This window comes from Corvus kubaryi, unplaced genomic scaffold (genome assembly GCF_017639235.1).
Source record: "Corvus kubaryi isolate FWS band 111438036 unplaced genomic scaffold, C.kubaryi_AGA036_p1.0 133, whole genome shotgun sequence".
In the NCBI taxonomy this organism is placed as follows: Eukaryota; Metazoa; Chordata; class Aves; order Passeriformes; family Corvidae; genus Corvus; species Corvus kubaryi.
The window spans coordinates 27,539,021-27,566,306 of NW_024580667.1; the positions used below are offsets into that span (position 1 = coordinate 27,539,021).

General features: G+C 43.6%; 3 protein-coding genes across 4 annotated transcripts; 2 read left to right on the forward strand and 1 right to left on the reverse strand.

Annotated features, from left to right (window-relative positions):
- Positions 1-1,040: 1,040 nt before the first annotated feature.
- Positions 1,041-2,954, reverse strand: LOC121670446 (translation initiation factor IF-2-like). Its single transcript, XM_042040654.1, has 2 exons — positions 1,566-2,954; positions 1,041-1,330 (listed from the first exon to the last, which is right to left on the reverse strand). The coding sequence occupies exon 1, from the start codon at positions 2,878-2,880 to the stop codon at positions 2,110-2,112; it is 771 nt and encodes a 256-aa protein (XP_041896588.1). The 5' UTR covers positions 2,881-2,954; the 3' UTR covers positions 1,041-1,330; positions 1,566-2,109.
- TXNDC9 (thioredoxin domain containing 9) lies at positions 1,713-12,256 on the forward strand. The gene is made up of 5 exons (XM_042040668.1): positions 1,713-1,733; positions 3,909-4,125; positions 6,320-6,438; positions 8,279-8,533; positions 10,737-12,256. The coding sequence occupies exons 2-5, from the start codon at positions 3,937-3,939 to the stop codon at positions 10,852-10,854; spliced, it is 681 nt and encodes a 226-aa protein (XP_041896602.1). The 5' UTR covers positions 1,713-1,733; positions 3,909-3,936; the 3' UTR covers positions 10,855-12,256.
- Positions 12,257-15,907: 3,651 nt separating this feature from the next.
- On the forward strand, positions 15,908-26,220 carry LOC121670461 (lysozyme g-like). Of its 2 annotated transcripts, none has more exons than XM_042040704.1 (5): positions 15,908-21,245; positions 21,962-22,051; positions 23,038-23,234; positions 23,474-23,612; positions 24,315-26,220. In XM_042040704.1, the coding sequence occupies exons 2-5, from the start codon at positions 22,018-22,020 to the stop codon at positions 24,443-24,445; spliced, it is 501 nt and encodes a 166-aa protein (XP_041896638.1). In that variant the 5' UTR covers positions 15,908-21,245; positions 21,962-22,017; the 3' UTR covers positions 24,446-26,220. The 2 variants fall into 2 exon arrangements, with proteins under 2 accessions (XP_041896638.1, XP_041896629.1); XM_042040695.1 differs by having other exon boundaries at positions 15,908-21,137.
- The last annotated feature ends 1,066 nt before the right edge of the window (positions 26,221-27,286 follow it).

Sequence of the window (27,286 nt, forward strand, 5' to 3'; positions counted from 1 at the left end):
GCCCCGCCCGCTCCCGGCCGCGCCGCGGGCCTCCGCGCGCTAGCGCCCCCCGCCGGCCGGAGGGGGAACGGGCCCAGCGCCGGCTGCTCTCGAGCGCTCCAGCGATCGACCGGCTTTGTGAAACCGGCTTTGCTCGCCGCAGTCTGGACCTCGGGCAGCTCCCGGAAAATGTCTAAGTGGCGCCCCGGATCTTGTAGTTTCCCTCCTGGTCCTCAGGCAGCCCCGGAAAATATCTAAATTATGCCCCCAATCTGTAGTTTCCCTCCAGCCCTCCTGCCTTCCCAGGGGTCCCAGGACTTGCCGGCAGCATTGTGGCCTGTTTGGCCATGAAACCTGCCTGATAGTCAAAATAAATACGTTTGAAAAGGTTTTACCTGGAGGCAAATGGGACAGCTAAGTCAAAATGGGGGAATGGAGAGGCTAAGGGGGAAGCTTTCAGGGAGAAGGGCAGCAGTACAGTGACCAGGAAGAATTCCTGTGCGGGACGTGCCCAGGACACCTCCTGGGTGCACAAGGCACACCCCCCCAGTCCTTCACCGGGCTCTGCTGGTCCGTCATCCCCAGCATCTCCCCGCATTGTAGGCGAAGTGTAACCAGAAGTGTACCATCTACCCTGAGGTTGACTGACTGGCCTTTTCCCTAATAGGGGGTCCGAGGAGGCAGCACTCGCATTATGGCAATGACCAAATGCAGCTCCAGGAATGAGAGACGTTCCCTGGCAGGGAATTTGTCTGCGAGGCAGCAACATTAAGTACAGTAATTCCTTCCCCTTAGCCAGATTTTCTCAGTGTACAAAGCTTTCCCTCCCACTCTCCTCCAAAGAGCCTTGGGAGCACACACGGTGCTGCGCCCTCTCACAGGAGAACCCGGCTCCTGCTGCTGCGGGGCAGGAGGAGGTGGCCGGCGTTCACAGAGACAGCGTGGAAGCCAGGCAGCAAACACCAGGTACTTGGGCAGAGGGGGTCTCAGGTGCAACCCCACCTTCTTATGGCCGTGTTCCTCAGGAGCAAAGCAAGATGGAGCAGAAACAACAACGCTCACAGGGAGCACAGACATCATTTTATTTATTTATTTAATGGGCTTTGAGAGCTCCACGTGTTCTGTTGTTGTCATCCCTGCCACCGTAATTCCTTTGGTCGACAGAGCAAGGCTCGCTGTTCTCTACACCTTTCAAGCTCAGGATCACCACCTCCATCTTGCTTCGCACCCTGGCTTCTTACTTCCCTCTGCCTTTATACAGCAGTAGCTCCTTATCTCTCCCACTCAGGCTCCTGGCCGACTACAGATAAGGCCGAGTTTATCTTCCCACCGCGCCTTCCCCGTCAGCGCACTTCGGTACCGGGGAGCCAGATTTCCAAGAAAGAAGAAAGCAGGACACTTGTGTCGGGGTTTTTTTTTGTTGCTGTTGTTTGTTGTTTGCTTTTTTCAAAAAACAGGCTTTATTGTCCCATTATTTATATCAGCGGATCTTCCACCGCACTTACAGGAAGAAGCAAAGAGACGGCGAGCCCCAGCTGCTGCAGCACAGCCCGCGTTCTCGGCACGGCTCACGCAGCTTCACTTACCTCACGCCATCGCTCCGGGGCCCGGCCCCGCGGCTCCCGACCGCCACACCCCCGCTCGGGCCGGCCTCGGTCTCACGCCCAACCCCGAGCAGGAATCCCCCAAAGAGTGGCAGCAGCGGCAGCAGGCACTACCACCTCCGCCTACACAGCCGCCAGAGCGGCGAGAAAGTGAGTTGGAGCAGGGGGCGTGCCCTGCCCCGCCCCTCGCGGCCAAGCCCCGCCCCTCGCACCGCGGCGGTGGGAGGGGGAATCCGCGGCGCCCCAGCCGGCGGCTGCTGGCGGAGGCCGGGACGCCTCGGGGCGGAGCTGCGGCGGCGCGGAGGGTGGAGGGGCCACCTCGGAGGAGCCGCGCTCCTCCCGCGCGGCGGGCGGGGCTCAAGCGCGCGGCTCCTGCCCGCAGGAGCGGAGTACGCACGCACCCGGCATGGGGCGCGCGCCCGCGGTCCCGCGGGCAGGCAGCGCGTCAGGGGTAGTTCCGCGGGTGTGTGCGCGCGCACAGCACAGGGGCTGTTCCGCAGGGGCGCGCGCCTGCTTTCCCGGCCAATCAGCCCGTCGGGGGGAGTTCCGCGCGCGCGCGGTGCGCCCCGCGCTGACTCTCGCGATAGCGGCGGAGGGGTGCGGCCGGCGCGCGAGGAAGCGGAGGGTGAGTGGCGGGTGCCGGGTCCGGGTTCGGGTTGGGGCTGCGGCTGCGGCCGCGGGCGGTGGCACCACCAGCACCGAGCCCGGGGCAGGGCGGGCGGCGCGGCGTCCCTGGAAAGCCCGTCCTGAGCTGGGTGGGTGGATTGTTTGTGGCGTTGTGTGTAGCGGCTCCGCGGAGGGAGGCGCGTGGCGCCTGCGCAGTGCCCCTGCCGTGTGCCGCCCCCCTCGGCCGGGAGCCCGGCGCCCCTTCCCGGCAGAACCGCATCTCTGCCCGTGGTGCCGAGGCTCCTGGCTGCGTAGGAGAAGCCTCTTGGCACCCGGGGTTCCGCGACTTGGGAGCCGGGGACCGCTGGGAACCTCGGATTGCAGTGGGGACTGGGAGGGGGGGTTGGTCCTGTTTTCTTTCCTTTTTTCTTAGAGGACGAGCTTCCTTTTGCCCCAGCTGAGCAGGGTCTCTCCGTCTCCTGGACACCTGCTGACCTCTGATCTTCGCCGGCAAGGTTCTTATTTGCTCTGGAAACACAGGAAAGAGGGAGAGGAAACAGACTTTGTGGTTAGCGGCTTTGGAAAGAGGGAGGTAGAACAGGGTGCCGCGGGTCAGAGCGAGTGTGGCGGTGACACGCGTGGCAGCGGGCTGGGCACTGCTGGTGCTGCAGTACGCCTGGAATGCTGCCATGATGTTGGTCCTTTACCCGTCGTCACTTAAAATGTTTCTCTTGCCTGTGTATGCAAGGTGTTTACAGAGCCAGTGACGCTGGCAGTTCGCCTGCTTTGAAATAGAGCCAAGAGTAGCCTGGAACCAAAATTCAGCACGTCAGAGCCGTGGTCAGCAGGTTGAGAGACTGAGTAGGGTGATTGTGCACTGTCACTGTTCCAAAACTGTCGATCACTACACTGATAATTTTCTGCAGTGTAAGTTTATTGGGAAGAAGAGTTGATTGTGTTGTCACAACTCTTTATACACCCTGATTAGTGTTTTGTGTCTTTTGATGTGTTTGGACAGGAAGAACTTTACAGAAAATTATTTTGGCTATGTTTCTTCACACAGCAATTAGGTAGTGGCTTTGAAATCCTCTTGCTGGCTGCCATAAGGTGCTGTTTGCAACAGTAATTTTCTGGTACTAATTAAAGCAGTGTATTAGCCTAAAGCATTTGCTGTTGAGCACCTTGTCTTTCGTGTAGCTGAGGAGAGGAGTGTTAATTCAGATTTAAAAATGTTAATGTGCCTGAGGGGCTTAAAGTAATTGCATGTAAACTACTGGCACGGACTTACATACTGAGCGTTGCTTAAACTTGTTCTGAGGCATCTTCTACCTCCTCCCAGCAACCTGGAGCTTTCCAAATCAATCTTCTTGTTTCAGAATATTTATTAAAGTAGGTACACATGGCTCAGGATGAGCATCCTGTTGGAACTGGTGAATTTTTCTTCTTTATATTAACAAGCAGTTTCAGATTCCTGTGCACTTTCAGTAGCTGCCCTTGGGGCTTAGAGAATAGGACTTGACTTGTATCTTTGCCATCTGTGTTCATCATGAAAGTATTCTCCAAAGTGGGTTGCAGTAAAGAAAAGAACTATCTGCTGTCTACTCCTGTCTTGAAATAGCACAGCATTTTGTTTGTCTATGGTGTGAACTGCAAGCAAAGAGAGATCAGGCTTTTAATTGTTTGTGTAAATGTTAATTCCTTGTTTCACTGTTTCCACAGCTCTGAAGAGATCACTTTCCAGCTAAAGATGGCTGCTGATACCTCTGTTGATATCCTTCAAAAAGTTCTGGAGAATGAAATACTTCAGACAACCAAGGTTGTGGAAGAACATCTGGATGCTGAAATACAGAAGCTGGACCAAATGGACGAAGATGAATTGGAACGCCTTAAACAGAGGAGGCTTGAGGCCCTAAAAAAGAGCCAGCAGCAGAAACAAGTAATTTCTGTAGTACAGGCTCCTGATATGTAGAGTGTAACAGACATTTTGGAAATCCGTGGGGAATAATATATGTGAACTAAGTGTTTTGGGGTTGTTTGGTTGGTTTTGTGGATTTTTCCTCTTTCTCTCCTTTTCTGTGTTTATTAATTTTAAATTATCCAGGAAGGCCAATGTCTGTCCATGTGTGCATGCTTTGTGTTTTTTAATAGGAGGAGAGAAGCACTTCTGTGGTTGTTACAATAAGGATAGGATAGAGAGTCTCATACAGAGATTTGAGTGTTTGCTGAGCATTGCTGTCTGGAAGCATAAGCCCTGTAGGCAACCTAATCATAAGGCTTTAGGCTCCTTCTGAAGCTTCTGGATTGTTACTTACAGCAGTTACTTAAGTGATGTGTGCCTTCCTCTTATGGTATTTTACAGAAGGATGAAACAGGATTTTTCCTTGTTCCTAGGCTGGAATGATTTGTCATACTCCTTCTAAGCCAATAAAATGTTGTCTTTGTATTATCGCTCATTTCCTCTTACAGGAAGGAAATTCTCCCTTGGGACCTGATACCTCATGTCAAATGAGGTGGTCTTTATGCTCCCTCAGAGCTCTTTTTGAACAACAGTGTACACCATGATTTGGTAGCATATGGTGCAAGACCTGAATTATAAGTAGGGAAGGTGGAAGTTTCTTAGCTTATTCCATCTGAGCTAACCTAAACAAGAAATTTATTGTGTTGGGGGAGAAGTGACTTGGCTGAAAGGAGATGCTGTGGCTGTGATGAAGTCCTTAAAAGCTAATGCCAGACTTCGAAATGGGAATGCAGTGAAATGTCGTGGCATGGTGGGGATGCTGGAAGACCGGCAGTGCCAGCAGCTTTGATTCTGTAAACATGGAAGTAGAGAAAGTGGCACACTGTTTTCTTGTCTCCAGAAGTTCAGTTTATATTTGATTCTAGTGTTTTTCTTTTTCAGAAGTCATAACACGGATATCCTTGGATGTGAACATGTGATAGATCTCATGCAAAAACTTTTTCATGTCATTTGATCTTAAATCACTGTTCTCACACACTTTCAAATGCAAATGTAGGATACTGCTCAGTAAAAGGAGTGTGGTGTCACACTATTCTGGAATAAATCTGTGGAGAGGGGGATTAATGCATAATCACTGTTGAGGGATAAGTGAGTTCTTGATTGCCATCATGATGACTTCTTCATGTGCTCATACTTCCATGAATTTTTAATGTAAATATTCCGGAGATTCTTTGTTCTATCCTAATTTAGCTTACATGATACCTTTGGTTTGCTGGGAAACATTTTTTTTTTTCCTTCACTTGGCAAAGACAAAACTGCAAGATTAGGAACAGTGATTTATCTAGTTTTTTATCCCAAATGGAAAATGAAGGTTTTTGTCAAATTTTGTCATACTGCACTACTTCTAAAAATTTAGATTTGTCTGTACTTGTTTTAATACACTGCAGTTAACTTTTAGTAATATACAGGCTGTGGGTTTTTCCCCTAAGTGTGTTTGTCAAAAGTGTGGAAGATGAGCTCTTTGGAAACTGCATTTGCACACTTAATCAGACAGTTTCTGAAATTACCTCTAAATTTTAGCTTGTGACATTCTGTTTCTCCATCGATGTTATGACTAATGGTGCACATGTGTTTTCCAAATGATTTTCTGTGAGCCTGGTTCATGTAAAGATCCCTTCAGTGTATATTCAATAGGTAAATATCATCTATTGCAGATGAGTTAGTAGGCTTTTTTCTCCCTGATTTTTTCATAGAGTAAAAAATTAAAAGAAATTTATTTAATTCATGTCATGACTTGACTAAGTTTAAGACAAGAGTTCTTTGAGTGTACAAAAGCATTTCAGAGAGAGTAGCCCAAGCTGTCGATTGGCAATTTTCAAATGCCAAGAGTTTTTGTTGTATTCTTTGAACTAGCCTTGTCTTACTGACAGGCTGCATTACAGAAATTTATGTAGCTCTGTACAAGATTTGTATTTCCAAATAAGCAAGGTGGCCTTATTTGTGTATTTTCAAAATAAAACTAAAGGGGAGGAAGTAATTTGTTTCTCCATTACTATATGAAATGGGTTTTCACTGCAGCCCCCCTCTTCCATTTTCTAAAAGCTGTAGACTTTGCACAACAGGTAGACTAACAACCTCCGTACTAATTATTTGCTTTTATGTTTTCCAAAAGGAGTGGCTTTCAAAAGGACATGGAGAATATAGAGAAATCCCAAGCGAGAGAGACTTTTTCCAAGAAGTCAAAGAAAGTAAAAATGTGGTTTGCCATTTCTATAGAGATACAACATTCAGGTATAGTAAATAAGCTGTGCTGAAGAAACCTTTTGTTTAAAGATATCTACAAAAACAGATGTGTTTTTTTGTTCTTTCAAATCCCACACATGAACAGGCATTTTTAGAAGTATTCACATTGCTTCATTATAGATCTTAGTCACTTTTCAAGACATTTGTTTTTTAAATGTATTTTCTCCATTACAGTTAATCTGAACATGATTTGACAGCAATTAATAGTCTGCTACATAGTTGATTAGAGCATAGATGTATGACCTCTTTGACAGTATTTGAGAGACTGCTGTGTTTCATTATTGATTTCGTTTGAGGCCACCAGGTCTGTAAATGTAGACCATACAAGAGCAGCATTTCAAAAAGATGGCCTTGGTCATTCCAGATAGAGATATTCTGGGTGGAATAAAATATAACCAAAAATCTTGTCTAAGCATCTTGAGAATTTAACCTTTTACTTTGAAAGGATCAGTTGCAGCTGCTTTCCCTTTGTGCCTGTGCCTTTGTGATTCTGTCACTTTTTTTAGAGTGTGAGACACTTAGATCTGAGAATATGTGCTGACTCAGAATAGGAACCCAAACTAAGATGTTCCACTTCCTTGGAAGAATTTCAGAAGTTCTGGGTTGTAGGCTGCTCCTCACTGGGTCTCTCTCAATGTGTTCTGTTAAAATGCAGTTGCGAAGTAGAGGAGTGTATTGAAGGAGGAGCCAGTTGTCCTGGTTTTGGTTCATTGGGGGTTTTTTCCCCCAAAGGTGTTATGTTCTCCCTAGCTTATAGAAACTGAAACTGCCTCCATGTGAGAAATTGAAAGAGGTCAAGGCTCGATTTTGCAGTGAGGTATCTGTGTCCTACATTTTCTAAGTGTTTAAAGCATTTCTATTTGGCTAGCTTTTACTCAAGAAGGTGAAAGGAAGTCACTGCAAATAAAGTAGCTTAGGACAGGTTTGAGTTCTTGTTTCTTGAGTCAGCAAAGTCTGTAGGCTCAGACAGGAGAACTTTAGAGAAAGTGGTTTGTAAAATGTGTCATGCTGACAGACAGCTTGAAGCTTATGTATTGGGTTTTCCAACCACTGTATCAAGTTGCTTTCACCTTTGCCAGTCCAGCTTTTTGATCTGTGCAGCTCTCCTCTTGAGTTTAAGGACAGTCACATCGCAGAGTTCATGCAGCTAGAGAAGACAATTCAGAAAGCTGAGATTGTAGGTGACAATTCCACAAATCTCTGTGATCTGACAAGTATTTTGAGCAGTTCATGTCACTATCCCATAGCTGAGAAGCAATAATATTGTATGCTCACTCCTATTTCATGGCAACAGAAAAGCAAAGTATTTTTGCCTATAGCACTACTGTGCAAATCACTTGTTTTTCGCTTACACTGAGTTACTGCATCTCAGCTGTGAAGACAGTGACTTCAAAAATCCAAAATGCTGTAACACGTTGAGAGTACTTCTCTGAAGAAATCTCCTATAGAGAAATTTTTCCAGTTGACAGGCATGAAGCTAGAGCTGGAACAATAGAAGTCAGAAAGAAATTTCGTCAATAAGTGCAGGCCTCCAGAAATGAGAGCGAGGCTTTCAGTGTATGGAAAGTAATTAGGAAGAAATTAGAGAAAGGGATGGTATAATTGTACAGTAAAGGTACTCCAGGCTGTTCCTCTGTTAGTCATAAAATCCAGCTACCTCTGAAAGGTACTTTCGCTTGAAACTAAATTCTCAATTACAAAGGTCGTGTCTGAGTATCAACATGATAGAACTAGCTCTTTACTGCTCCTTTTAAACTTGCTCTCAAATGCATATTCTTCAGCTTATTTATTCTAACATGTTGTATATTTTGGGTCAATTTTTCCACAGGTGCCAAATAATGGACAAACATTTGACTGTATTGGCAAAAAAGCACATTGAGACAAAATTCTTGAAATTAAATGCTGAAAAATCTCCTTTCTTGTGCGAGAGACTGCGCATCAAAGTAATTCCCACTCTAGCACTAATAAAAGATGGAAAAACACAAGACTACGTCGTGGGTTTTACTGACCTCGGTAACACTGATGACTTCACTACAGAAACCTTAGAATGGAGATTAGGCTGTGCAGACGTAATTAATTACAGGTAATTAAGAGTTTCATGATTCTGTTATTTTCAGATAAAGTGCAAAGAGAATGAGCTTGCAGACAAGAGAATCTGAAAGGCTGTAACATCAATATGTTGTACGCTAAAAGACACGTAAGAGTTTAATCTAGTTACTTAAACTGTGTGCTTCATCAAGGGAAAGAAGCGAATCTCTTTGGCAAAGTATTGAGACATTGTAATGAGTGTTGAGTTGTCCTTCTTGTAGAGTAATAAAGATAAACCCAGTTCTTGTCATGAAGTGTATGGAGTAGCAGTGATGCTCTGATATGGCTCCAGAGTCATGTATCAAATGTAATCCTCTCCAAAGCAGCTATAGATGCTTCATGTCACAGTTGCAATGCAGTGAAGTCTGAGTGGTTTTAATCCACTTGAGAGAAAACTCAGCAAGTCATCCTTAAGCTGCATCTTAGTCAATATTACATACATGAATATACTTCTTTCTTCAACGAACAGTACTGATAATGAAAGATAACTTGAAGAAGTGTAAATAAATTGAGTAACAATACAATAGAATCATCATCAATACCACGTTAAAGACTACAGAACAAAAGGCAGTAGAACATACCTGTCACCACAATAGTCTAACTTTACAGGAGGATTATTTACCAAAATTTTGCTTTGCTATCCAGTGTGACTCAAATGTCATCTATCTTTTTAGGTTAATTTTGCTCTATTGTTTTGAATGTCTTTAGTGCTTTTTAAATTTTAAATTCGTTACCTGAATTTATTTAAATGTCTAATTAGGCTAATTTTTGGCAAGAAGTATTGTATCTTAAAGCCAAAGGAACTACTACTCAATTTGGCTTAATAGCTGTTGAACTTCGGGTGAAATGACTGAAATTTATAATTTTAAAACAACTGGTATGTCCTCGTTCAGTAACAAGCAAATACACAGAGACATCTTGGATGCATATTCTAGACAGCAACAGTCTTTTATGGGAAAAATCCTTCACTAGAGTTGTATCAAGCACCACTGAATTTGCTAAACATTGCTACATTGGCTTATGGCATAATTTTACTTCTACTTGACTCTACTAGTACTGTGTATTTGTTCTTAGCTCCTTGTGGTGTGGGGGAGCTTTGTTCTTCGTTCATTTGGCAGACCCTGGCTTTGCAATGCGAGCCACATTTCCACACTGCTCTGAAAGTACTGTTCCACTCTCTGGAGTTCCTGAAAAGGGCATAGGCCTCCTCAGAGCTTAGAAATAATTCTTTTCCTTCGACCTGTGGGATAGCAGATGGTAAAAGGATATACTTTATTTAAGGGAAAAACTGTTCAGGTCAGATTATTTACCCAAAATCAGGATTCAAGTGGTGTACTGATGTGTGTAATTAAATAGCAATCAGTGAACTGTATATTTAGGATTAATATCAGCAAAATAGTATTAATATTTTGTAAAGAACTATAAATTTTAAACACCCCTTTATAGCTAATTCACTCACTCACTGACACTTGGATGCAAACCCCTCACAGGTCATGTGAGGGAAAGCAGGGCACACCCTTTTCTGAGCAGCCCCAGGGAATTCACCTCCTTGTGCAACCCTGCTGGAAGAGAAGCAGGTGCTGCAGCTTCATGTGAAAACCTGCTGTTCCCAGCAGGGAACACAGGTCTGTTCCCAGAGACACACATGCTGGTGAGAGAGCCACTGCAGGATCATGGGGCACTCTGAGGTGTGAGTTCCCCCATAGTCCTGTAGAAGTGCAGTCCTGTGGGGAAGCTGTTCTGTCTGGCCTAGGCAGAGATAGCACAAGGTGACTTCTGGCAAATCCCAGTTTTGACTCTGAAGTCCCCATAACAACATTTTAGCTTCTTTTGTACTGATGGCTCCTCACCTGTTTTGAAAAGTCTCTCTGTAATTCCCTGGTTACAGTTTAATCTGACAGATGGTTATCTTTAGCATGATCAGTTTGCAGGAAAAACCTTTTCTGACAGTTTTTCTCTACAGCTCCACTCACAGGTGCTGTTTACTTTCACACTCCTATCTTAACTCCAGTTATCCAGGCCATTTTGACCAGGATGTGCTATGCTAGCAACCCCACAGTGCTGCTTAGGGTGGCTGTAGGAAGTAGGCGTTGTGTTCTCTTAGAATGTGTTTTTCTGGAGAAACAGGTCATTAGAGATGGTGCTTACTGTCTGTATGAATATGGTTTTAATCAACTTGTCTTGTCCTTTTCCTGTAGTGGAAACTTGATGGAGCCACCTTTTCAAAGTCAAAAGAAATATGGAACAAGCTTTACGAAGCTGGATAAGAAGACCATCAGAGGAAAGATATATGATTCAGATTCTGATGATGACTAGAAGAGCCGCTAAATATATTTGTAAATCATCTTTTGTTTATGCGTGGTACATTTCTAAGAATGTTTTTTATAAAGCTTACTGCTTTTCATTACATCTGCACATAATTCTCATTTTTCTATACAGTTTTATACAACTGGGTCACAGCAGGAAAAAGCTTAAGTATTTTTTTTTCTCTTTTGGATGTCATTTGTAATTTGAAAATCTTGGTCCTTCTAACTAAATAACATGGCAAATGATGAACTTAAGCCCTTTGTCTTAAGTATAAGTTCATGAAATGTTTTGAAGTAACTTAGAAACAGCTGTATGAAGTCAGACCAAAGGTCCCTCTGGCCCAGGATCCAGTCTCAGTGGCTAAAAAGAGATGCACAAGGAAGAATGAAAACAGGGTGACCAGAGAGCAATGCTTCCCCACAGTCTACTTTAAGCAATCTGTGGCTTGGGGAACTCCGTATCTGAGAGTATTTGCTGCTTAAAATAATGGAAGAGAAATCTCTTTTAATCCTCATAGTATCCAGGCATCCACATCATGTGGCAAGGAGGCCACAGTTTAACTGTGCTTCGTCATTTTCACAGAATCTGACAAGGTTTGTTTTTCTGTTTTTCTTTATTAAAGGAGATAACAGACACTTAAAAAAAAAAAGATTGTTCTCTATCAGTTCTTCTTCCAGTTGTCTTTTAAAATTTATTACTTATATTATCAGTAAAGCACCACAAAATTATCAGTAAAGAAATTGTGTATTTTAACAAATAATTGTTTCTCTTACGGTGCCATATCATGCCATTGAATAAATTAATTGCATTGCACTATAAGTTGTAAAAACAGTCATAACTTCTGTGAATTCTGAAATAGATGGCCAAGAGAAATGCCCTTTTAGCATCTATGAACGCTGCATGTCAGATCTGATACAGCAGGTAATAGCACATAGCAACAAGCCTATTGAAAACAGCCTAGTTCACAGGTTTGTATCATTCTGTGGTTGTGAATGTGTGGATTTTATAGCAGATGCTTTGTACAAGAGAGTAGAATAGAGGAAAGTATTTGAGAGAAGCCTTGATCATTAAGTTTAGATATAGTGCCGCATACTGTGTACTGTTCTTCAGTAATGGACAGAATTTTCAAGAGAGATCTTTCTTGGACACTCTAAAATTCCTGGCTAGGTGAACAGTTGATGAGTTTTCTTTTCATTTTCAAAAAAATAGTTTGCTTTGTGCTGAAGGACCCTTTTGAGGTGGTACTTTGAATCCAGTTGGTCCAAAAAGCAGTGAAGTGGGTCTAGTCTTGCTGCCTTGTAGTAGAGAACACTTGTGATTGGGCCAGCCCAGCAATATATCTCTTTAAGTTTAAAGAATTATATTTTATTTCTGTTCATGTACATTGAAATAAAAATTATTTTCATTCTAATGTTGACTACTGCATCCTTTCAAAGAAGGAGATCTAGGTGCTGTGGATTGATTTCTCTATTAATAAAGTCCATCAGAAAGGTTGTATGAGCTCCTTCTAGATTTCTAACAGGTAGTGTACAGTTCTGCCTTAACATACAGGATCACTTTGAGAACGCAATCAGCTTAAGATGTACACAGCTGCCTGTTCATCTAGGAGAAGCATAAAGGAGCCTTGCTTCACGTTGATCTCCTTTTTAATGCACACACTTTAAATGCATTAGAAAGTGCTCATTTTTCTTTTTTTTTCCTTCATCCAGTTGCATGAAATTCAGGAAACCAGGGTTCCAACAGTGTTTTTACAAGTGTCTTAGCAGGGCTCATCAGTGAGCCCTAACTGTGTTGAACAAGCTGTGGAAATAAAAAATCACCTCTAAAGCAGCTGCGTGCTATGTGGAAACACATGGGCTTGTCAGGATTCCAGCACAGTGCGTTGTTGGAGGTTACTCAGTTTCATACATGAATAGCCTCATTACAAACCCACTGCAAATCCTACTTGGAGTCTGTGGTTTCATGTCACTTTAAGCTGATGATTTTTTTCTAGGTTAATCTTCCTTCATCCTTCCTGGGACCTTTTCCTTCATCAAGCTTGTTCCATGACCACACATACTCTAGTGCTGATACAAGGAGTTTGTGTGGTTTGGGTAGAATCAGAGACTCATGGAGTGGGCTGGATTGCAAGGGACCTTAGAGATCATCTAGTTCCAACCCCCCTGCCATGGACAGGGACACTCCTCCCATGGGTAGCAAGGGAACTTGAGACTGTTCATACTGGAAGTTTAAATTATTTTGAAGTAGCAATCTCATAGATTGCTCCTTCAAGTCTTTACTTTCATGTCTGCTTTCTGCATATTCTGTCTTGAATAAACATCAAAACTGTTACTGAACAGTCTTCTTGGTTACATCTCCATCCTGCATATTATTTTGAGGTGAACAATTCAAACCCAAAAAATTTATTTTTGCTGAAACCTAGAAGTTCTTTAAGAAATGGGAACTTTGTCTAGTTTGAGTAGTGAGGAACAAATTACTCTTCTGTGGTAGAGTTTAATGATTTTGCCGAGCAGGTTAAATTAATGAATTGTCCATGATCAGAAGACATGGGACAACAAGCTGGAAATGTCACAATACAGAGAACACCAGCTTAAATAAATGTCAGCTGTACAGACTTGAAAAGCAGAAAGATTAACTTTGTCAACAGCAATCTAGTGGCCATATGGCTGATAGATGAGATGGTGAGGATGCTGATGATTCGCAATATCTAGAAAGAACGCGGGTTTTATGGGATTAATTCCTTACAGCAGATGGATCAGGTATGTGAGAACATGACTGACTAAGGTTCCTGAGCCTAGACTAATCACAAAATGGTACCTGATCTGGCATGTGTCAGCCATGAAAGGTTGTTAGACAACAAAGAGGTGAGAAATGTTCAGGTATAGCTTTGGAAGTGATGGGTCTTATGCCTGCAGTCAGCATATAACTTTATGACTAGTGCTTAAGTCTGTGCCTGATGCTTGGTATGAAATAATAAAGAAAATCATGAAGGCAATAATAACGAAACAGGATTTCAGTTGTCCAGCTCTTTATGCTGAATTAAGTGGACTTGACTGGACAGTCCTTGATCACTGATTGATCCTGTGTTTTGCTGTGTTTCTACTCAAGAAATCTACCCCGAAGTGAAGTGCTGAGTTGAGCTTTGGGATCTGGGAAGTATGAAGAAGTCTGGTCCCAGAAAGAGGCAGGATGAGAAACAAATTCTGGAGAGGGCAACAGCTGAGTAGCTGCTCTCAGACCCCATTAGTAGGCTGGATTACCTGCAAGTGTCACAGGGGTGGAGGGAGGCCAACTCAAAAGATTAATTGATGCTCTCAAGCCCTCTATTAAAAGGAATCCCCTTTTTTCTATTCCCCACCTAGAAATAATAGAATGAGGGCTTTTCTACAGATATTTCTATAGAAGGTTTGGGCTTTGACCAGTACAGTTTCTAAGACAAACCCTTTGTCTTCCCTGTAAGAGTAAAGCTGGTGTTCTCAACCCAGTGTGAGAGATGCTGTCACTTTTTCTCTCGCATACACACTAACAAGCACTAGCTGATGCAGAAATAGCATGGCTTTTGTACTCATTGCATATACAATAGCTGTGTAACCCACTTTTTGAAAGGAAAATTCTGTCAGCAGTGGTTGATCTGTCTGTCTCTTTAGAACAGCTGTACACGACAGTTTGAGAGTGAGAGTTACACTCTGGAGCTGAAGAAAAGACTCTAAGGCAGATGGTGAGCGTACTTGGTGTTACAGTACACTGCTTGAGAATTGTTCTGAGGGGTACGTTGCTCCTGAGCCACGTTTAAAGGATAAATAGAGAGAGGTTCCACCACATTTGACAAAAAAAGGTCTACTCTGATCTTTTGTTCTTGGATCGTGCTTTGGAGCCTTCAGCATTCAGCCTGTCCAATGTGATTGTGGTGATCCAAGATATTGTGGTCTACCAGATGCTCCTTGTTCCTTGTCCCTCTGCAGAGCGCCATTCTGTATCATAAGCTACAGAAGGGAATTTATGCTCATACCTTCTTCAGCAAATTAAGGTAACACATCAAACTGGCTGAAGTAGTACATAAGACCCCAGAACATCACCCAAAAATACCTTGTTTAAATTTGGTGAATTAATTTTAAGTGCATGTACACTGAGAGATATTGGGTGCTTATTGATGGAAAGGAAGCAGTTAAGAAAACTTATTTTTAGAGATCCCATAAGGTGCATCTTCTAAAGCTACTCTGTGGTTTTTGATTAGTTGTTACAGCCATGGCTTGAGCTGCCTAAAGTAAGCCAACACTGATCTAGTAGCCACATAGCTGTGTCAGCTCAGTGTTGAGTTCACATTTTGGAACACAGCCTGTTCAAGCATCACCCACCTGGTGGTATGACTTCAACATGTGACTCTTATAAAAAAGGTTTAAAAATTAACTTACCTTCTTCACAAGTCATGCAATCTCTAGTAACGACTGGCTTTTCCCAAGATGACATTGTATGAAAATCAGGTGATCGTAATGCACAGAACAACATTAATTACTTTCCTGATCTACATCCTCCTTGCTAATTATTTATTTTGTTATTGCACTGCCCTAGAAAAAAGCCTGAAATTGTTTCCTGTTTGTTTTCTGGAATGTTAACAGTCCTCAGTGCTTTGTATAATTAATTGCAGGCACACAGAAATGCTCTTGATACTTATCATCGAAACACAGGATGGTTTGAGTTGGAAGGGACCTTAAACATCACCTGGGCAGGGACATCTTCCACTAAACCAGATTGCTCAAAGCCCTATCCAGTGTGGCCTTCAACACTTCCTGGGATGGGGCACCCACAGCTTCTCTGGGCAACTTGTTTCAGTGTCTCACAAAGACTTTCTTCCTTGTATCAAATCCACACCTGCCACACTCTGTCAGTTTGAAGCCATTCCCCCTATCACTATATGCCCTCGTACAAAGTGCCACCACAACTCTCTTGTTCCCCCTCTAGGTAGTGGAATGTGCTATAAGGTGTCCCCAGAGTATTCCTTTTTCCAGGCTGTACAATCCCAGCTCCCTCAGCTTTTTTTTGTAGAAGTGCTCCAGCCCTCTGATCACCTTGGTGACCCTCCTCTGGACTTGCTCCAGCAGTTGCACATCCTGCTTACATTGTGAGCCCAGAGCTGAATGTTTTACTCTAGGTAGGATCTCATGAGACTGTAGTGCAGGGGCAGAATCCCCTCCCTCAGCTTGCTGGCCACGCTGATTTTGGGGCAGCCCAGACACAGTTGTCCTTCCAGTCTGTGAGTGCACAATGCTGGGTCATGCTGAGCTTCTTGTCAACCAATGCCCCCAAGTCCTTCTCAGGGCTGCTCTCAATCCGTTCATCCCCCTGCCTATATTGGTGCTTGGGATTTTCCAGACTCATGTGCAGGACCCTATCCTGGCTCAAACTTCAAATGACTTGCTTTAGGTGATAGATCTGTCTTGAAGATGGGATGTGAACTGAACTGTCATAGGATCCAGTCCAGTGACCTTTTTGCTAGAACACCACTCCTAGAGAAATATCAAAAATCTCATTTTAGTGTACAGAAGGAAAATACTTTTTTCCTCCCTCATAAACACTTCTGGCCTTAGTTATTTTATGTGAAGGCCAGAGAGATGCAGATGGGGATGTTACTTCCATGCTCATCTGCATTCTTCAGAAAGGGAAGATAAAAGAAGAGATTGGGACCCTCAGCACTTGTTCACTTCTGAATACAGTGAAAAGGGAGAGCCTCATGTCTTAGAAGTTTGAAGACTTTTGAAGATGCGTAGATGTGGTGCTTAGGGATGTGGTTTAGTGGTGGAACTGGCAGTGCTGGCTTAATGGTTGGACTCGATGATCTTAGAAGTGTTTTCCAACCTATATGATTCTATGATTACTTCCAGGTATACTAGACGTGAAACAGGAAAAAATATGGAAATTTAATTATTAAACTGGGTGTGTCCCTTTAAAAGCTGGGAAGGACAACCATAGAGGATTTGTCTGAGACGATGCTATAGATGCATCTTTAACTGGTCAGTTAGTGGTAGGTATCCAACCTACGTCAGCAGTGATGGGCAGCTTCCCTATAAAGCAGTTACAAAGTCTGAGAATACCTGGTGTTACCTATAATTACATCCAAGACAAAAGGAACAACCTGAGAAATTCATCTGCCTGTCAATGTTATGAAACAAGTTGAAACTCACAATGGAGACAATAATTAATGTGGGTATCATTCCAAGTGATTTTAGATGGTATTCTCACCACCCAGTGACATGTGTTGCTATAACCTGCAACCTGAAGGAGAATAACATGTGCAGCATATAATTCTTTTCAAAATGATGCTTCATTTTGATCACTTCTCCATTAAGCAGAATGAAAAAACTTCACTTGGCATGAGGGGGAAAAAATATAAAGTGAAAATCTGTGAGTAGGAAAGAACGGTTGGAACTGAACCTTGGTGTGCTTTAGATCTCAGGAGTGGTCCCTTCTAGTTTATGTAAGACAAGTGGAAAATGCTTTTGTGTCAGGTAACATTTTTTGTCCACCCTGCTCTCCCTTTACCTGAATGTAACTGACAGTGTCATTGACAGATCACAGAGAAAGCATGTCTGTGGTCACTGACTGCAGCTGAATGCCAGGATGCACATGAATACCAGGAACCTTTCCTGCTTCTTAAATTTAAGAAGATGCAGGTACCATTTGGTAAGTGAAGTACCCCTCTTTCCTTGACTTTCCATTCCCTCCCTCCCAGTCACACTCTGTGCTGACCAAACCGAGCACAAGGAGAATAGGTATTGGCACTGTACTCCTGATGCAATTTTCCAAATTAAATCTATCATAAAAATGAAAAATTGTTCTGTACTAGTGACAGATGCAGCCCACTCTCATTAAGTGGCTCACCTACATTCAGTGCTCTGGGTTTACAGCCCCACAAAGGCCTTTGAGCAGAAGATGGTGTTTTCAAACATTCTGCAGCTCTCGTCACATGGTGGTGCCTTGGACAAATGCACTGGCTGAGAGCTGCTCCATTCAGTGTATATGAGCATGACCGTGTTTCCGTAGAGAGGGTGCTTGCTTTTGGCTTTTACTCTAAAAGGCAGTTGGCAAAATTTATGTGGATAAGGAGGTTTTTAGCAAGAAAAAGTCCGTAACACTGCTGAAAAAATATCCTCTTATTTGGGCTTACAGTGGAAATTGTATGAATACAAGGAATCTGTCCCAGGGACCTAAGAGCTTCTAGCAGCACAGATAAAAATACTTGTATTTAAAGCATAACATCCACTACTCACTGAGTACATAAGGAGCAATGCAATGCAGAGTAGGCATTAAGAATTCATGTGACTACTGGGAAATGTAGAAAAATGTGATTACATGGTAACAAATGAAAGAGAAAAATATGTAGCAATGACAAACAGTATTTAAATTCAAAACTTTATCTTAAGGACCATCAGCAAGTGGACAACACATTAGGAAATAAATCTTACCTAAGGTTAGAGGCTACTTCTCAAAAAAAGGTCCTAAGTCAGCATGAACGCAGGCTCAGTGACAGAGGAACATTAGTTGTTTGTCACTAGCATGATGCTGTTTTTATAACTTCCAGGTGGATGTTAATACTAAATTTTTATAATCTATTTGAGAGAAAACATCTCTTTCTAATAAAAATTGTCTTGTTCTGTAGCACATAAATGAATATGTCTACTGGGTTTGTTGCCATCAAGCTGTGCACTGTGAGCTTTTCCCAAATCATTTCTTCTGTCTTTCCTCCCCTCCAGCATTTCATCAGTTGCTGTTTCCTTTGAAAGGATTAAAGCACACCAAACATGTGATGTTTCTATTTTCTATGTGTTAAACCATGACAACACCACATGGATGTGCACCTTACATTATGTCAAACTTTACCTTCTGCTATATAAAACGTTAAACCCCAGTAAAAGGATTAAGTGATAGTCCAGTCTGAGATACCACGAGTTAACAGGTTTGTACATCAAGAATGATTGCCTAGCCTTTTTGTAATCTTTGGGAAGGTTTCATTAAGAGTTCTATATTTAAGACTCACCTTAACCCTTACACCAAGCCTCCTGTAACAATGCCTGGTTTTGAACATGTAAATTAGTAAATGTAAATTAGTATCCGGCCAAAACAGCATTTCCTACCTGCCCCATCTCAATCCCAAAAGAGAAATGGGAATAGATGGATTTGTGGTACATTAAATAATGAAGAGAAAGCTACCAGAAGAAAAACCTTGCCTTCCTAGCCTCCACGCATGCTGGGCAGAGTCTTGGGAAAAATATGACAACCAGAACAGGATTGAAGGGCACTGGTCTCCCAGTGTCCTTCCTTCTCCAAGTGACTCAGATGTTTTAGGTATGTGAAAAGTCTCTTGGCTGCAAAGTGCAAGTCTTTCAGAGCCCCTCTGTGTGTCCCCACTCACTTCAGCTGCTGAGAGACCAGTTTCCTTCCTCCTAATTTCTGCTGCAACCTCCCACCTCCCCAAATCTGAAACTCAGACCCTGCCTCTGCCCTCAAAGTAGTCAAGTGCCCATCCTGAATTAGGTTTGTTGTAAGCAATGAAGCAGTGGGATGATTTTCCTTAATTGTCCTTGTTAAAATTCATATGGAAGTATGATACTTAATTAAAAGCTTGCCTAACTGAAATCATTGAGGAAACAAAACACAAACAATCCGTCCAGAAATATGTGCAGATGCAAAGCAAGAAGAGGACTACACAGGGATCTGTTTTTTGCCTGGCCTCTGCCACTGATTCACTTCAATAATTTCTCCAAGTCATTTACTGTGCATCAATGTACTTATTGATGGAGGAAAACCAGTGTTTATTTCCTTTCACAGACTTGTCCTGAATCTGACTAACCACCACTTGTGCAAATCTTTGGATGAAAGGAATCATTGGAGTTCTAAGCTCTTAATATATATTACTTATTGTACTTTAAAACAGTCATCACACTAGGTAGAAATTAACATTCCAAAGCCCGTAGGGTGGATACCTTTTCCTACATATATATATAAAAGTCATCAAGTGACCTGCCTCAGAGGAAGGACACTGAATACAGGTGAGTCTGAATTCACTCACAGAATATTTATTTAGAACCAGAAGCCTTGATTTGTTTTGATTTAGCATTTCGCCAATATTGTGATTGCTATGCTGTTTCTACCTAATGCCTGTGAGGTTTTTGTGATGGGAGTGAAAAAAAAATCCTGCATGTGGAAAGAGCTACATCCTGTAGCTTTCAGTAGGGACCCAGATGGATTTGCCATTGAATTCATAGGTGTTGGGTCAAGCTGTATTAATCTGGGCTTGTGAATACTCAGTGTTAGAGCTCAAATGGAGCTACCGAGTGTACCCGGACCTGACCGTGGGCATTGCCAGCCTGAATAAGCTCAGTCGGGACAAGGGAGTCTTTCCAACAGTACTGGTGGATTATTTGTGTTTCTGTATCCACACAATCTGGTTTGTAGTAGAAAGGCAGGCTAGAGAAAAGGTCACATGCTATTAAAACTGATAAAGCATTTTCAAGTGTTAGCAGGACTAGTGTTAATTGCCTACAAGACTAATGGTGTGTTTTGTGTTTGAAATCTTCCTGGGGAAAAAAAAAATTGTAAACCATACAAGTTGCTCAGTTTAAATGTATTCATCAGCAAGGCAAATACAGCCAAATTTTTCCCTTTGATAGCTATCATCTGACAACATTTTGGAATTTTATTTATAGGCACAACATATGCATTTATTAGTAAAGTGGTTATCTGCCAATACCACACAGAGAAGTATTATTTCATCAAATAAATCTTGGAGTTGCCTTGCATGCTCTTTGCATAGAATTAAGGGTCATAGTTCTTGATTTTTGAAAACAAGTTTTTCCAAAAGCCAAGGAAAAATCCTTTTTGAACAGAGAGGCAAGGATTGTGTGCACTTTGTAGCACATTAGACTTCAAACACCTATAAAATTTAAGCAAAGGTAGACACACTCCCCTTCGGGAGGGACCCTGTGAGCAAGCAGTGAGAACTGACAGAGGCTAAAAAGGTCCCTGCTGGCCCAGACTGCCATCAGGGACCTCCCTGATCCCAATCTCCCCAAGGGGAGAAAGTACCTCTGCTGCCCAACCCCTCTTTGGCTAATGCCATCCCTGTCAGGATGGAAGCTTTTGGCACACCGACTTGACTTTGCTACAGTACTGTTGAAAATCAGCAGTAATTTCTTCATGTTTTGCAAACCACTGTGTTCCAGGTCTCCTGGGACAGCTGAGGAGAGCCATCATCATGATCCCTGCACTGCTGTTTCTGGGCCTTTCAGCCCTTGTTGGTGAGATGGGTTTGGGTTGCTGTCAAAAGCACACTGGAAATTCTTTGCAGAAGGACCATGGAGAGGAGGTTTGCAGCCAGGCCTGAGGCTCCCTTCCTGCATGGCTCTGTAAGATCCTGTGTGGCTGAAGGTCCTCAGCTGCTGTATGAGGCTGCTTGCTGCCCACACAGGTCTTTTAAACCAGCACATCTGGAGGATGGGACTGAAACCAAGAGAGTCACAGACATGTCTCCTCTTGATTTTCCCAGCTAACCTTATCTGATTTCCCTGCCTGCTCAGAAATGGTCTCACAAGTGGCAAGCAGTTTGATGGAGGCTGTTTGTTTCTTAGTTTCTGAGGAAAGAGGGTAATTTTTCCAGACTGAGGCAAGCATTCTCCTGAATTAATTCCTCACCAAATTAAGGAGGGACACAGGAGACAATCCCTGCCAGGGCGCTCAGACACCGCCAGCCATCATCTGAGTGGCTTTGAACACTGCAGGGCACTGAATGGGAAGAGCCCTCTGAAATAAATGCAGAGACTGTGGTTCTCCTTTCCCACACCAGCCTTTAGACCTAACGGGGCAGGTGCACATTCATCTAAATGGTCATTAGATCCCTTTGCTTCAATATTCAATTAGAAAAGAACAAATTTTTGTTCTCTACCTTTCTTTGATAACATTACTGATGGAGAGCAGCAGCAACCGTACAAGCAGGGGCAACACAAGGGGATGTGGGTTGCAGGTCTGGACAAATCTCTCATGCTTGACTTGTATGCACTTGCAGCACTTGTATAGCACTGCTCTGAGATCTTATGTGTTCAAACACCTCCCTTTAATATTTCAGCTCCATCCGTGAGTTACAGTTGCTATGGCGATATAAGTGCTCTTCAACTCCCCACGATGTCCTGCACACCTGTAAGAGCCTCTGATTGTGGTATGTATCATTCATTACTTGATTTGTCATCCTGTTTGTACCTGACAGAGAGATGCCTAACCTTCTATTATTGCCAAATTAAATGTGGTGCAGCTATGCAGTTAGGTAAAGGGAGAAAGCGACAATTCCTCTCCCAAAATAGCATGTTCTGTGAAGCCTCCAGACCTGGTGGGAAGTGAAAGGATGAACTTCATGTCCCATAAGCAGGATCCTCAGCCTCAAAGAAAAGGGAAATAGTACTACCCCTTTTCAGTTAAAAGAGCTTCTCCAATCCGCCAGGACTTTAGCATCAGCCTCCTCACAAAGCCCCAGGGCTTGTCTGCTCCCAGGGTAAGATGTACAGAGCCAGGTCCTGAGTGCTGGCATGTTGGCTGAGCTGGCCAGTGCTGACCTGCCAGAGACGCACTTTACAGGGGGAAAGTCCCAGGTGTGTAGCCATCCTACCTCTGGTTGACTCATTTTTGGTAAATCCTTCACATTTCTCTCTTTCTTGCTTGGTGTTATTGCCCTGTGTCACCACACAGCTGACTGTGTCACATTCATACTGCTGATATCTCCAGGGATTTTGCCATGTTCCTTGGATGTAGGCTCTTCCGGGGCAGACATCTGACTGCGGATGTTCAAGCACAGATCTGAACCTGCTTGCTTGTTTCCAAAGTGTTCCAAATTTGCTTTAAAAAAGCCCCCACTCTATAAATAGAACACAGCTGTTACTGCAGTGTGGCCAGTCAGTAGCAACATATGGCTCAATTTTTTCAAATCCATTTTGAAACTTCACTTTTCTGACTCGGGAGGTGCAGCAGAAGAAGAGGACCACACATGTGTGGCCACAATAGGGCCGTGCTTGTTCCTCAAACCCCGCTGCCCAACTGGATGTAGATGCAATTCCTTAAAAACTTAAGTTACTCCTTTGTCACACTTGCTCAAGGGGGAAGCAAGGGGTCTGGACAGGGGTGTGTGTAAATCTGCCTTTTCCTACGCCGCAGGATATGCCATGGTACGGAGGACTGCTGAGGCAGACCTCGTACGCCTGAGGAGATACGAGATGCCAATTAGGAGAGTAGCCAGAAACCTGTGCTTGGACCCAGCGCTCATCGGTGCCATCATGTCCCAGGAGAGCCGTGTGGGCCTGCTCCTGGACGACGGCTGGGACCGGGGACGGCAGAAGTACGGCCTGATGCAGGTACAGCAGGGTGATAAGCAGGAGTAACAGCACAGTAATGTGGGGCATACCCCAGGGCTTTACCTTAGCAAATGGCTGCTCTGTGTTTGAAAGAGCTCTTTATTGCAATCCCTCTACATCAAAGGCTGTGCTTAAGTGCTGTCCTGAGTAAGGTCACTTCAATGTGTCAAAGCCTGGGAGTGCAATGAAGAGGGGGTGGCATTCAGAGGGAAACCCATTTTCTTGCTTGTCTTTCCTAGATCAGCAGGCAGCAACTGCAACCTTTTGCGGTGTGGGATAGTGAAGAGCACATAAATCAGTGCTCAAACATCCTGGTTCTTTCCATTAATGAAGTACGGGCAAGACATCCTACCTGGACCTGGGACCAGCAGCTGAGAGGTAAGGGATGGGCTTTGTACTAGGAAGGGACAGACTGACTGATGGGAATGTTGTGTGCTTGTTGATGTTGCTTTTAAGGGAAAAAGGAGCATCAGCCTGGCAGATTTTACAGCATCTCTTACCAAAAAACCCCAAACAAAAAAAGAAACCCCTGAAGCCCCAAAATAAGAACCAGAACCAGAGCCTTCTAGTTTAACAGAAGCAGTACCAGACCAGCAGACAGGCAATGAGAAATGGCTGTTAGGTGGATAAACAAGATGAAGCAACTAAACAAAAGTCACTGAGGAAACGGAGGCATGACAGCACAACAGGATTATTGTGGCAACCTGTTATGTCCAGGAAGCTTGCAGTTCAGGTTTCCTTGTAGTCTGTGCTATCTGTGGTGATGGTTTGTTCACCCGATGCTATTTCTTACTCTCCCTTCCTTTCTCTGATACTGCCCTTCCTTTGCTCCGCTTGCACCCTTTTCTGGTAACAGTGTTCCATTTCCACCTGCATTTGGAGAGAGTTATGGGCTCCTTCATTACAGCAGTAAAGATTTTACAAAATCAGTCACTTTTCAACAATAATGCGCAATTGGCACTTCATCAAGCAGCTGTGTGTATTTGGTGAGGTGCATGGCCCTTTTTGGTACAAATTTTTGCTCTTAAATCTCTATTTCTTACTTAAAGCCGGTAACAACTCCTTCTTAACTCTTTTCAGGGGGACTCTGCACCTACCGTGCAAAAATGGGCAACCTCCAGGTCTACGAGGCAGACCCATGCAACAGAGACTACAACTACGCCAACAGTGTGATTAGACGAGCCCAGTACTTTAAGAGAAATGGGTTCTAGGTCATAAACCTGCCCTGTCACTGAGCCCCCCTCTGCAGACTGGCCCAGCAGTGATTGTAGTACCCAGAGCAGCTCCCCCGGTCTCCTGGCAGGACCGATGCTGGTGGCATTGCCAATGACACCTTGCTCGCTCCAGAAAATCCCACCCCCTCACTCACTGATGGGCGAGCTCAGCACTGCCTTCCAGGAGACTCCCAGGGATGAGATACCCCAAGCTCAGGGCCCTTGAAGGGCAGTTGGGGACAGACCAGCAATGTTTAAATTTTGAGTGAGGAAGGTGACTCTTCCTGTTCAAAGCTGAATCCCGGGGCTGTTTGTGCATCCCCCAGACATGCACACAAGCAGCTCCCCCTTGGCATCAGCTGTGCTCTTCCCAGCTGCATCCAGCTCCTTCCCTCTCCATGGCCAATGAGGGGGATGAATATCCTAAGTTTTCCTTCCCTTGGTGCTGCTGACTAAGGAGCAATGAAGAGACTTCTCAGCAAGCCTTTGGTCTCTGCAGTAGCTGAGTGTTCCTGTAGCCAGCCTTGAGGCGGACACTACTAAAACGTGCTTTGCTTGGTCCCCTGAGTCCATGGCCATGGTGCAACTGGGGACCTCTTCTTCTACAGAAAGTCCTGCAAGTGCCACAGCAAAATGCCTTTCCATCAGAGACCAGCCCCTGGAGCAGGAGTCAGCCCCGTATGTACCCACCCCAGCAGCTGTATCACAGCAATAGTTTTGGTAAAAAAACCCACAACCTTTCCTGCTTTAGCTTTGGCACATTTATGCTGAGTTTCCTCCAAATTTAAAAGCATTTCAGCATCTGTCCCTCTGCCAGGAATCCCAGTTTCTAATAGAAGTGAATGAGCCCTGGGCCTAAAAGGTTTGTTTGAAAGTGGATGGGTCTCTCAGTGCCAATTTATTAATTAGAGAATAATAATCAGAATAAGATAGAAATAAAGATAAATGTTAAATCCCAATGTTTATTTTTTTCAATTTCATGGGGCTCAGTGGGTAGCAATCTACAACTTGAGTAAATAACCCCATTCAGTACTCTTGGAATGGGGTCTAAAGCTCAGTTTGAGAACAGGGAGAGGATAATGGTGCTACAGACTGAATAGGTCAGAAGAGCTGGGCCTGAACACAGCTGCTGACCCAAACTTGTGAATGGGAATAGGAATGTTCACATTTAGCCTTTCAAATTACCTTTTTGGAGGTGTCAGGGCACTTTTCTTCCAGCTGCCACCATTACTGATGCAGAAGTGGTGTGCCTGGCAGTCCATGCCTGGCAGCAAGGGGCAGTGCTGTGCGTGTGCCTGAGCGGCCAGGCAGGGTCAACACAGGCAGAATGAGAGCTGGTTTGGAGACAGCTTTTGCAAGCAGAGCAATTTTAATGCTGTGCCCCTTGTCTTGCCAGTCACTCATCTGCTTGCCATCATGGCAAGGACTCTGCATGATTAACATACGTTACAAGCAAACAAATTTTATCACTTCTGGAGACCAGAGGGAACTCTAGCTTGTCTCAAATGTCACTGATTTTTTGGGGTTTTTTTTAAGACTACTATAAACAGTTCATTGTTAAGTAACCACAGATATTGAACTATATTTTATTTAGTCATTAGAGAATTCTGCACTATATTAACATAATTTTACTAAAATCATTACTTTGTAATACAAATTTATGAAATGTATCACATGACTGTCTACTTGACATAACTTATGTAAAATTCATAGGATGAAGTCTTTGGTGCACTATGTTATGTAAACCTCTGTGTTACATAAACCTCTTATGTAAAGCCTATGAATGAATTTTTGGTTGATCAGTATAAACTTCAAACGGGCAGGGAATCTCATTGCTGCCTATGTGTACAAAGCTGGGGTTTGAGTTCTGAGGGTGAACAAGAGTGGAGCCCTCTTTAGTTGCCTTCATGTCAGCCTCAGTCACTTCCAGTGAGCTCCTTGTCACCACTACTGATGCTGCCAACCCTGCAGATCTCTGAGCTCCTCAGGAGTCCAATTCGTGCAAGTGCTACCTATGAAGCTGCTGTTTCATGTTGTGGTAGCAATACCCAAGGGCCTGCAGACCTGTCTGCTGAGTTGTGCAGCATCACCACAAAGGATTATTTGTATTTTTAAGTCTATTTAAAATTTAAAGTTATGGAATTTGTATATTTTGTTCCAAATATTGTTTTAGGGTATCAGCACTTTGCAGTGAATACAGAAAATCCCTGCAGAGAGTGAGTTAAAGCTTGATAAATTGGTAGGAAGGAGTAACTAATTAAGGAAAGTTTAACAGTAGCATGCTGCCTTAAGATTTGAGCAAAAGGTTTCCTGAAAAATAATGAGTTCAGATTGTTGTTCCCCTCTGATCTTTTTCTAGTCACCTTTATCCATGTTACTGGAAGTTCCTGTTCTTCCTGATGTAGACAAGGAAGCTGCAGTCATGCTCTTGGTCACCCTTTTGACCCATGACCTATTAAAAAAAAACCAAAAACAACAGACATCTTGCAAAGCAAATGATCTAATACCAAGTAACATATCAGAAAAAGCAGAAGCAAGGGCAAGGAAAGAGAAAAACCAAATCAGACGGAAAAGAAAGGTCCAGGGAGTCAAAGATCAAGACACCTGCCCGAAACATTGAGGAAGATGCTAGAGTAAAGGATTGAATTTTTTCATCAAGAGATACCATGGGACAACAAAACAGCAAGAAACAGTCAGGAGGGTTCTGGCAGCCTGGCTTGGCAGGGAAAAACCACCTCAGACCAATTAAAATCTTTATCTAACTGGGTAAGTGGCCAAGAGAGAAGCCATGGTTGTGCTATATCATGAGGTCAATAAGGCTTTCAGCAGAAATATGAA